The sequence below is a fragment of the Myodes glareolus genome, chromosome 25 (genome assembly GCF_982192425.1).
Source record: "Myodes glareolus chromosome 25, mMyoGla1.1, whole genome shotgun sequence".
In the NCBI taxonomy this organism is placed as follows: domain Eukaryota; kingdom Metazoa; phylum Chordata; class Mammalia; order Rodentia; family Cricetidae; genus Myodes; species Myodes glareolus.
In genome coordinates this window covers 11,096,730-11,109,018 of record NC_142050.1, presented here as the reverse complement: position 1 = coordinate 11,109,018, position 12,289 = coordinate 11,096,730, and the positions used below count along the sequence as shown (strand labels likewise).

General features: G+C 39.0%; 1 protein-coding gene across 1 annotated transcript in view; it reads left to right on the top strand.

The window, feature by feature from the left end:
• Positions 1–801: 801 nt before the first annotated feature.
• Positions 802–12,289, top strand: part of Thsd7a (thrombospondin type 1 domain containing 7A) — a 411,960-nt gene continuing 400,472 nt past the window's right edge. The window contains exon 1 of the mRNA XM_048448971.3: positions 802–1,337. Within this exon, the coding sequence (XP_048304928.3) occupies positions 1,181–1,337 (157 nt within the window). The 5' untranslated portion in view covers positions 802–1,180. The remainder of the gene's footprint in view (positions 1,338–12,289) is intronic.

Below are 12,289 nucleotides of genomic sequence, written 5' to 3'. Positions count from 1 at the left end.
CAGGCCATGTGGTTCCTTGTTTTGGTTGTGGAAAAATATCTTTCACAGAATCAGGAGAGAATCTCAGGAATAAAATGTAAGTAAAAATATTTATTAACAGGGAAATAGCCAACTACTGTTACTGACACATTTGTGGTTTAATTTTTCTCCCCACCTCTGAGACTTGCTTATTAGTGCGTTTTCAACAGAGAGAGGAGAGAAAGAGATGGAATGGAACTTTTATTCACTTCACGGTTGAACTAGGATCCAGCTAGCAGTGTCTGCTCATTCTTACTCACGCAATTAGACGGCATGGTGCACACTTCTTAAGCACGAATTCACTTTCAAAGACGAGGACAAGACATTGTGTTGAATTTGACACAGACTAACCATGGTCACCTTGTTAACTGAGAATGGACTGAAGTTAAAAAATAATAATAATAAACACTTTGGAAAGTCCTCAGTTGCTTTTTGACTGTGAGCTCTAGTCTGTTCTTTTATAGATTCATAATACTGTTACTCACATAAAGTGATTCAGAAGGTACGGCTTCAGAATAAATGACCAACGCTGATGCTTTGTGTAAATATGCAGGGAGAATAACACGCCACTAGATCAGCATTTGACTCCTTGGGTGACGATGAATCTCAATGTCAGTTATTCGTCATCCTGAAGCCTGCCCCGAGATGATTCCTTTTATTGGTGTATCCTTGCGAACATATTTCAGCGCACCATGTGCCGGAGAGTTCTCGGGGCGGGCGCCTGGAGTCTGGGTGCTGGCCCTGTGCCCTCGCTGCCCCCCGTCTGTGGTCCCCTCGGGTCCCCTCCGTTCCTTTCGGTTCTCGCCCCCCTCCCCTCCCTACAGCTGGCGGCGGGGGCTGCTCCTCGCAGAGCTCTGGGCCGGCTCTGTCAGCTGGGGCCCCCTGCGGCCGTCTGTGTCCCTTGCCGCTAGGACCTGCCAGTCTGCGCGCCATGGCAGCGGCGGCAGCATCCCTGCCAGCATCCCCGCCAGCGGCGGCGGCGGTGGCGTCCACGGCTGCCGCGGATGCTATTGTTCCCTAGTGTTAGTTGCTCTTTGGCTGCTTTTCATCTGGAGCGAACAATAGCAGCGGAGAAAGCTTTGCGTTTTCTTCTGGTGGAGAAGGAAGGACGGTTCCCCGCGAGAGTACTAAGGCTCCAGAGGTTGGAGCGGCTGCGGACAGCATGGGGCTGCGAGCCGGGCGCCTAGCGTCCCCGAGCCGGGGCGTCCTGCAGCTGCTGCGGCTGCCACTGCCTTTGCTGCTCTTGCTGAGCTCCGGCGCCCGCGGGGCTGAGGCGCAGGGAGACGCCGAGGTGCCCACCCTCTATCTGTGGAAGACTGGTAAGTGGGACAGAGTTGCCCTTTCCTTCATCTCTAAATCTGGGACCATGATAGGGAGCTGGGGACTCCTGAAGGGATCCCTGTCCTTCCAGCTGGTTCTGTTTATGCCGCGATCCTCCGGTCAAAAGTATGATTCCTGCAAGCGAATTAGGTCACGTCCTAAGCCATCAGGAAAGAACAACGTAACTAAGAGGCAACAGTGAGTCACTGGGGTGATTGTTTCTCTAGCAGCTCCGCAGTGAACGAGGGCAGCGCTGTACTTTCATTACAAAGTGAAGTGTTTATCTTCTCTGGGTTTCCAGCCCGAGACTTTCTAAAATGACAGTCTAGCAAAGAACAAGCAAACAGTTTCGCCGATGTTTATGTCGTGTTTGGGCAAACAGTATGCTTACTGCTGTTATATATGAGGGGGCAGAGTTAAATTTCTTAAGTGTACGTTTGTGGTGTGTGGGACACTCGGGGACACCCTGTGAGGGCAGATCGAACAGTAAGAGACAAGGGAGGCTCTTAGGGACCCTTAGGCAAGACTGGACAGCGCAATTATAATGAGAGTATTAAAGTGGTTTTTACAGTGTGGATGATTAGCATGTGGGTTTTGAAACTTTTCCTTCCCGGAAAGTTTTTTTTCGCTTTGTTTTTCGACCAGACAAGAAAGGCAGCAACTCACTGCTCCTAAGACTCTCCACTGCAAAGAAAGCTCTGTAGAGGCAGGAATCCTCAGGCTAACAACAAAACCTGAGGGCTCCAGGTTCCCCTCTCCGCGGGGTGGGTGGATGCTCTCTGTCCCCTATGGGAGATGGAATTCCCTAGCCAGCCTGAGACTCCATACACTCACAGGAAGAAAGTGGAGGAGGTATTCTCGTTGCTGAGGGCTGAGGATGACTTGAGAGTTCCTGAGCGATGCCTAAATATTGAGAGGGACGAGGCAAAAGGAAAAGTGTCTAAATCGCAACATAGGGTCTGCTTTTAGGCTTCAGTCCTTCTAAGCCCTGCTGAGGAGGCAGATCTATTTACACCAAAATCACACTGATAACTGAACGTTTAAAGAAGGACCACATATCCAAACAATTTAGTGAGGGAACTAAACCAAACTGACTTAATGACAAAATACACTTTACCTCGGAATATTGGATGAAATGCACCTGCATGCTTTTACATGCACAAATATGGTCATGGGCTAGTCAAAGCAAAATCATTCTTGCTAACCCTTTGAAGACCAACTGATGGGTGAATGCAGATAAAATCAAATTAATTCCTCTGGTTTTTAAACAAAAAATTAAAAGTTTTATTTTTTTTCCCTAAACTGGTAGTGATGGGTAGTATTAGAACGAGCTTCTCCGATAAGTATTGGACAAACAGTGCTGGGCTAGTTGAAATTTGTATTATCAAAGGAACATGAGCCAAGTAGTAATTCAGATGAAAGGGAGTGGATTCAACATGTACTGTGCTGCCTCTCAGGTGCCAATATATGTCAACGCTAATGTCAAGACAGGAACACAGGCCAATTAACGGTTTAAAATAGAAGGAAACACTAGGGATCAAGGGGATGCAGACCTCGAGTCCAGTGCCAGGTTCAGCTCTACCTTGCTCTATGAATAGTTTGCTTGACTTTTGACCTCTCCTTCCTCAGCTGCCTACAGTTTGATAGCATTTGCTGTTGATTGCCCACATACGCAATGGTAAAAGCAAGTGGGTTGTGAGAAACTAACTCATGCATTGCCTAGTTTCGTTCAAGCAAGAGCTGGTGAGTTGAGGATGGTGTTACTGTTTCTTTTTTTTTTTCCCCACTGTGATTACCTGTTTGATGGAAAATAATGGAGGATTTAACCTGCTGGACAAAATAATATTTCCTTTCTTCTTTCTTTCTTTCTTTCTTTCTTTCTTTCTTTCTTTCTTTCTTTTTTAACCCACTTAGAGAAAGGGAGATATTACTAGATCTGAAATGAGTTGAGAATAGTTCTCAGAGGAACTAGGACATATGTAGCATAAAAGAGTAACCAAAAATACAGAGGTGATAGAATCATGTCTATCTTTGATGAGAAGCAAGCAAGTAAATTTGGTTTAAATGAGAAACGAAACAAGGGAAGGGTAGACGTAAAGGAACTGAAAGAGGAGGATAGAAAAGTTGAGTAAATCTGCTCCAATGAGGGTAACTTGTTCTTTCAACTGTTTACAGGAAGTGTCATGAAATATGACATCATTTAGGTGGAGTTTTCACTGGATAAAGATCTGGGGAAGAAGCTTGAACTGTCAGTAGCATGATGTCCATTACAGTGACCTCAGCCAGTGCCTGCTTCAATGATTATAAAAGATAATTTTTAAATATCTACTCAACCATTAAGTTTTTCATTTACATGAATATATATGCAAATGCACATATCTTAAAGTACAACATGCTCATGTAGTAAAGTGATTGTGACTTATGCAGAGTATATTAGATTTATGATATATGATTGATAATATATTATATGTGTTATATGGCAGTTTTAGGTCAACTCACAACAGAGTTATTGAAGATTTTCAGTTGGTTCTCACTTTAGTAGGGGGTGAATGTGATTTTGTCATCTTTGCTCTTGACCAGCTTAAAACTAAGCAATACTATAAATTCACAATAATTAATACAAGGCGTACCATACTCATGAACATTATATAAGAGCAGAGGTCATGTAGTTGATAAGACAGTTGAGGGTATGGATCAATGAGAAATTTCCTTTTGCTTTTGATCTTGGCTTTTTGCCAAATATAAAGTGCAGCAGAATAGGAAGAGAGAATATAAAAATTTCTAGAACTTGAATGTCTCAACGACAGTGCAGCTCATGACTCAGTAGAAAAGTATTAATATCAATGAAATTAATTTCAAACAGATTTTAAGAAAATTCTAAAACTATGAAAAAGCTGTTAGAACTTAACATATAAGGAGGTTAAGAGCTATTTGAAGCTCTAGGAAGAGAATTTAATTATTGTTTGATGAGAAAGAAGAAAGGTGAATCTAAATGCTGTGATTCAATGGTGATATTTAAGATATTCATTAGTCTGTCTACAGGGCAAAGTCAGTTCAAGCACCCTCTCCTCCATTGCTTAGTAAGGTCTTAGCTGGGGTCACTTTTGTGGATTCCTGAGAAACTCTCTGGAGCCAGGTTTCTTGCTAGCCCCAAAATGGCTCCCTCCATCAAGATATCTCTTTACTTGCTCTCATCTCTGCTCTTCCTCCATCTCGACTATGCCATTCCCTCAAGTTCTCCTCCCCCTTCTCCTTGTTCCCTCCTATTCTCCTTCCACCCTCCCTTCTCCCCACCCCCATGCTCCCAATTTTGTCAGGCAATCTTGTCTATTTCAACTTTCCAGGTAGATCTATATGTTTTTCTTAGGCTTCACCTTGTCACTTTGCCTCTCTAGGATCATGACCTATAGGCTCAATTGTAACATGAGGGCCAGCTTGTTTGTTGGGGGTATCTGTCCCGTCCAGTACCCAACAGCTGGCAAGTCCCAAAGAAAATCACACGGAGTCTACATTAGGTTATAAACTGATTGGCCCATTATCAGGCTACTTATTACCTCTTATAAAACATATTACCCCATTATCCTTATCTACGTTAGCCACATGGCTCAGTGCCTTTCTCAGTGTGACAGCTCACATGTTGCATCTTCGGTGATCTGGGCAGAAATGGAGGAGAGAGCTTCCTGCTTCCCAGAATATTTCTGTTCTCATCGCCCCACCACTACTTCCTGTCTGGTTAACCCACATATACTTCCAGCCTGGCCAACCAGCGTTTATTTAAAACATGATTGACAGAATACAGACTATTCTCCCGCACCATTTCCCCCTCTTTTTTTTTAAAAACAAAGGAAAATACCCATAGTCCATTTGTTGGGAATGTGGGCATAGTATTTCAGGCTACTTCCTGCTGGTTGGGGGTGCTGATAATCTTATGGGGACCTAAAGAAAATTTAGAGTTATAATCAAGTCCTGACTGGAGTATCCTGTGAGTCTTGATCATCTCAGGCAACAGTCTTGAATCTGTTCTGGATGTAGAATTCAGACATCCAGGCCATCTGTTCCTACTGGAGATTTCTCGGGTGGTCTTCCTTGATCAAATCTGATTTTTCTTAACTCAGAATGAATCCACAGCCTCTTATTTTCTGTGGAAACAAAAGCAAAATCTCTTCTCCAAAGTAACATACTTTTTGACTTCAGTTTTGAAGTAAAAGTATTTCCAAAATATCTATCTTGTTTATACCTAGTATCTACTTATGAGTGAGTACATAACATAATAAGAGTTTAAACTGTCTTGTTGACCATGTCCTTTGCTTTACAACCTGAAAACAACCTAATGCCTCTCAAGCAAAGAATGAATAAGGAAAATGTGGTACATTTACACAATGGAGTACTACACAGCAGAAAAAAATAATGACATCTTGAAATTTGCAGGAAAATGGATGGATCTAGAAAACATCATTTTGAGTGAGGTAACCCAGACCCAGAAAGGCAGTAATCATATGTACTCACTCATAAGTGGGTTTTAAACATAAAGCAAAGAAAATCAGCCTGCAAATCACAATCCCAGAGAACCTAAACAACAATGAGGATTCTAAGAGAGACATAAATGGATCTAATCTACATGAGAAGTAGAAAAAGACAAGATCTGCTGAGTAAATTGGGAACGTAGGGACCATGGGAGAGAGTTGAAGTGGGGGGGGGGAGCAGTGTAAAATGTATAGCTCAATAAAATCATTTTTAAAAAATTTAAATTATCAATTATTTTATATTATAGCTAATTAAAATTAACTTGCCTTTATATGAATTGTTAATAATATATTTACAACAGTATGTCAAATTACTGATGTCATTGTAATTTGAAAAAATAATCACTAAGTATTAAAAGGTTTCTTACTGTTTATACGTTTATTTGCTTATGGAATTATTCACCTAATAGTTTTGGTTAATTATATTCACCCAAGAATTTCACACTACAAGAAGAACAGACTGACCAAAATGTGCTTCACAGCATAAGAACCTTTGGCTTCCACCAACATAAATCATGGATACTTATTCTCAATTATGTCCTTATGAACAATGAATATACTTTTAGGGCAATTGGATTATTTTGAAATCTGAGAAACATGAAAATATTGTCCAATATTTAGAATTGAACTCTTTGAAAGTTTAATTCTCTCTTAAGAAGAGTGCTTCTCACATTAGATTCATGCAACATAACTTCACTGTTTTTAGTAGTCAGTGTCTTTTACAAAACTAGTTATGAAATAATACCTTTATTTTTCAATATGAAAGGAAATGTAATCATTTTCCTTTTATTTCCTTTTACTGAGAATCATTGCAGTTTAAAAATAAAGTCACCTGCAATGAGTACAGGGAATCATCTCTTCATACCAGTTCGTTCATAGGGAAAGACAGATCTATCATACCAGACAGTCAGATACATTTCTTGAACTTCAGTTATGCTGGAAAAGAGCCTTTCTTTGAACCATGACCTGGTTTACTCATAAACTTGATGGAAGGATGAGCACCAATATCATTTTGTCCTGGTCAGAATGTTTAAAACCATTCTGTCTCTGTTACCTATGGAATTATTTTGTGTCCTGTATATTTATTCACTTATTTATTTTACATTCCTGCTGCAGACTCCTTTCCCTAACCTAGCCTTCCAGTCTTCCCCTCCCATTCCCCCCCCCCAGCCTCTTTCATCTCCATCCATGAAAGGGCACATTGCCTATGAGTAACAATAAAACATTTTATTTTATATCCACTATGGTTTAATAGCATAAATTCTCCAAAATTCAATATAGGACCATTTAAAAGGTACTAGTGAAACGCTTCATTCACATAAGAAATTCAATAGTGATGGTTTAGTAGTTTGCTAGCATTCTTCTACACAAGTTTGTAACTTCAATCAAGTCTGGAAGTATATATTAGCTCTCTCTAAAAGCACTATTTTCCTTCTAAATACATTATATATCTTACATTGACATAGTTAAAATACCATAGGTTATAAGGAATGTAACATTATAGAATGAAATGCACACATATTGAGATCATACAGAATTGTTTTAATATAGATCCTACCTAATTATACTAGTTATTTTAATGCTATGATGATTTATATTAGAATGATAACAGAAGTTCTGAACTGTAAAGCACCTGTGAAGTTTAAACAGGTACTAAACAGGAAATATTTAACTAGGTCCTCTAAGGTTTGCTCACAGATATAATTTGCAAGAATTCAACTGGTCGCAACTGTTCGTTTGCTGATTTCAATTAAGGGACAAACAAGAAAATCTTGAAAATGAAGTTATTTGTTCATACATCTATTACATTAAATCAGCACTTACTGAAGATCATAAGAATATTCCCAATAACAGTCAAACGATTATTTGTGCAATAGAAGCTTTGATACTTCATTTTGCAATGGGTCTAGGGGGACTGAGCAAGAGACTGAAATTCCACATCCTTTAAAAAAATCTTTTTTCAGAGTTTCATGAATGTATACAATGAAATATGATGTCTACTTTATATCGCCCCTCTTCAACTCTCCTCGGATTCCCAAACACATATCCCCTGCCTATTTTTTTCTAACATTTTCTCCTCCTCTTCTTCCACATCCCAATTTTTAGTTCTTGTGTGTTTGTCTGGTTGGTTGGTTGGCTTTTTGTTTGTTTGTTTCTTTTTTGGTTGTTTGAGAACTGTATAGTTATGACTGCTCTGGACCTAGCCCTGTAGACCAAGCTGGTCTTGAACTCAGAGATGTGCCTGCCTCTGCTTTCTGAGTGCTTAGATTACAGGCGTGTACCACCGCTTCCCATTCCCACTTCCATTTTGATTCTTTCGCTTTATTGTTATTATTATTCAGTAAGATCGCTTAGTGTTGCCCATAGAGCATGGGTATGATGAGACCACACACTGGAGCCTGTGCAACCTACTAATGGCCACCTTTCAAAAGAAGGGTTCTCCCTCACTCAACAGCTATCAATGCCAATACCTCCTCATCTGGAGAGCATTTCTCCAGCTTTATGTGTTGGTTTGTTTTACTTTGTAGGCAATTATTTGAATAAGCGGTTCAAGTTCCTGAGGCTTATACTGTACCATGTCCTTTTTTGCTTCTAGGTGTGTGGGAAATTAAGTAGAATTTGCTCTTCTCATTAACTACCATCTCTCCTTTTCTTCTACTATTAAAACCTTGTGATGCAGAGGCAGGCAGATCTCTGTGAGCTTGAGTCCAACCTGTTCTACAGGAAGACAGCCAACACTGTTACACAGAGAAACTCTGTCTCGAAAAATCAAACAAAAACAAAAGACAAACAAGAGAACTCTGTGCCAATGTTATATATTTGATACAATCGATTACTTAATTCATTATCTTAACTAATGTCCATGGTTTCCATTAATGTTCATTCTTTGTGCTATACATTCTATGGATTTGACATAAGCATGAAGATTTATGATATGCCATGCTGTTATTTTATAAGAAAATTTCACTGACATAAAATTATCTGTGCTCAGTTTATTTACTCCTCATTTTCTGTCCCTGAGTCACTATCAGCAATTGATATTACTGCCTTTACATTTGTAATTTTTCCATGGTAAATAGCTGAAATCACACAGTGCCTCTTCATAGTGTCTTCTTTTCCTTATAATAATCATTTAAAATTCATGCAAGTTTTTTTATTGTTTAGTAGTCCATTCTAGTATTGAATAATACTCCATTGTTTATATATGCTACAGTTTATCAATTCACCTACTGAAGGATTCTGAAGTTGCCCCAAGTGCTGTAAATTATAAATATAAGTATGTTCCTATGGATCTTTGTTACAACTTATTTGGTTACTCAGGAATTTGAGGCTTCAAAAGACTGCAACAGACATAGTTTTTCTTCCACGCCCCTCTCTCTGCTTGCTGCCTCCTGAACAAGATATAAAACTCTCAGCTACTTCTCCAGTACCATGCTTTCCTGACTGCTTCCATGCTCTCTGCCGTGATGATAATGAACTAATACTAAAAGTCATGTACTTTACTCTTCTCTGGAACCATAATCCCAAAATTAAATGTCTCCCTTTATGAGGACCTTGGTCAAGGTCTCTTCACAGAAATAGAACAGTAATTATTACAGTTGCCTCTACCTTTTTTTTTTTTACTATTCATAGAGGAAGACATGACTGGGAAAAGTTGAACATATACTCTGCCTTTGATCAGGTGGAAATAGTAACAACCCATTGTTCTGTCACTGTGGTCAGGTTCCCAGGGAACCTAGTAGTTAAGGCAAAGAGACACTTAGATTTCTCCATTGAAATATTGGGCTGAGCGCCCACAAGAAGGAATCAATTGAACAATGGCTGTTGAATGAATACTTTGCATACATAAATGGAAAAATGTGAACCACTATCAAAGTAGACAATTTAAAGCTATTTCAGAACCTCGGTGGAAAACCAAGTCCCTTAATGATCAGAGGCAGACACTGATTTTGCAGAGGTAACTATTTAATTTATGCGAGACTTATGCCATACGTGTTCTTCCTTGGATTATGATATCATTAGCAATAGCTAGATATTTGAGTCTTGTAAATAAATATGTTTACAGGTATATTTTAGCATGTGTTAAAGAGTGGCACCAGAATACCAATAGTAATTATTTGGGTTACATTTTATGTTTGGTTTTTGTTTTCCTGAGACAAGGTCTCTGTTGTCATGTTGTTCTTAGAATTCACTTTGTGGACCAGGGTGGCCTTGAGCTCACAGAAACCTTGTTTGCCCTTGACTCCAGAGTACTGGGATTAATGGTGTCTGCCATTAACGGTGTCCAGCAAGTCTACAGTACCCAGGCTTCACAGGTGTTTCCTCATTTAGTGCTAAGCAGGCCAGACCTTGGTTAGCTTCCAAGATTAGACAAGATCAGGGGCATTCAGGGTTCTATGGCCTTAGACTGGGCTACATTGTTTAAACGTTATTTTTATTCACTCTGTCAGAATCTGAGAATGTGAGAGTAAACGTCACCAACCTGGTGTCCCAGATTCTGTCCCCGACAGTGAAAGGCATGAGTGTTGAAGGACTGAATCCACAGTTAGCATGAACGCAGCACTAACTACTTGGTAGTATGCGTTTGCAAGCACCAAATTATTCATTTATTAAAATAAGATATTTAAGAACAGAATTTTGGGTCAGGTATGCATGAACTGCTCAAAAAATTAGAGCTGTGATTTCTAATCTCTTTTTGCATTTTGTTCTTTAGCTATAAATTAGGTATGCATTATGGTCTACTTTTCAATATAGTTTAAAGAAAATAAGATAAATATGTACAGGACTTAGACAATGTTTAGTAATTACTCATAAAATAGTTATATACTGCCTGTCAGTGATCTCAGTGTGAACTGAAAATGCTCTCCCCATCCCTAGGAAAAAGTCTGTAGCCAGCATATTTAATTGTTTGATTTGGTTCTTCCTCTATGGATCTATGTGTAATGTCTGTGCCTTACTACATCTGATAGTGGTTTTTTTTTTTCTTTTCCCTGCCTGTTGCTGGGCAGAGAGCATTACAGATTTTCAGCAAGTACAGTGCTTTTAAACAGAGTACAGTTCTGAAAGCACAGGGAATTCTGTCTTGATGTTTTTCCTTGGGACTGCACACATCCTTGCTATGCTGGGAATGCTGGAGGTGTGACCCCGTAAGAGGGGCTGTGCAGCTTCCAAATGACCTAGTGTAGAAACACCTGAGACTATTCTTGGCAAGATGAGTTAACTCTGTGATGTGTGAAGAGGAAGTGGGCGCTGCGTTTCCCAAAGTACATTGCGTTTGTGTGTATACATTTAGGTCACATATATAAATAGACTAATAATTATACATTTAGATCACATATATAGTTAGACTAATAATTTACAGACTTAAGTCTAAATGGTTCAATATCTTACTAACAAAACTATTTAATCTCTACTTGAAAGAAAGCTAGCTATGCAAAACTGTTTCATGCCCATTAAAACATATTTACCTATACAATAAAATGGATTAAGCATTTCAAATTTATGGTAGAATCAAAATAATGTACCATTATAAGTACACTCACACACAACACACACATCAATCCATATTTCTCCTAAATGTATAAATATAGACATGTATGTACAACCACCCTCCCTCATTTATAGCTAAATCACCACAGAGAACTTCATTATTTATCTATTAGGAAATTATATCTTGTGAAATGTGTTTTGTATGTGGAATATATAGTACTGACTTTAAAACGTTATTCAATTATTCATACTTTTTGCTACAATATTAATTATTTTCAATTTTATTTTAGTGTGCTTTGTGCTAATTTTTCTTTTCAATAAAACTCTATAAAAGCATTTACTATGCAAGTTGTTATACCATCTCCCACCACTTAAGAGTTTTATTTTTAGATACTTTATGTCTAACCATCTTCCTGTGTTTGCCACCCTGGTGTCTGAGCCATGTCTACAAACTGCAGTGCCTACATGTATTTCTAAGAAATACTTTTCTTTTAGTAGTATCTGTCTGCAATCACACCAACAAATTCCAATTTGTTTGTGTTACAAATAGTCAACATCGATTAAAACATTGTGAAGACAGTATTGGTAAGAAACCCAAGCAGAATAAATAGTACAGACAATGTATTCCTGCTATCCAGAAGGGACGGTTAAGGTAAAGACAACACATTCTGTAACTTTAGAGGATGAAGCCATGGAAATAGATGGTCTTTTTCCTCTGTGGCTTGCGTTGATCAGGCTCAATTAAGTAGAACCAGGTTTGTAGTGTCTATTTTATGGCAAGCTCTGTGCCAGAATAGGAGAGCAGACTTAAAGAGCATGTGAATCTGTATCTCTTGGAAATCCCCATTAAGTTTCAATAGGCCATTCGAAGTAAACAAACTGACTGTAAAGAGAGAAGCATATACAACTGAGGAGCTCAGACAGAGGCACTCAGTACA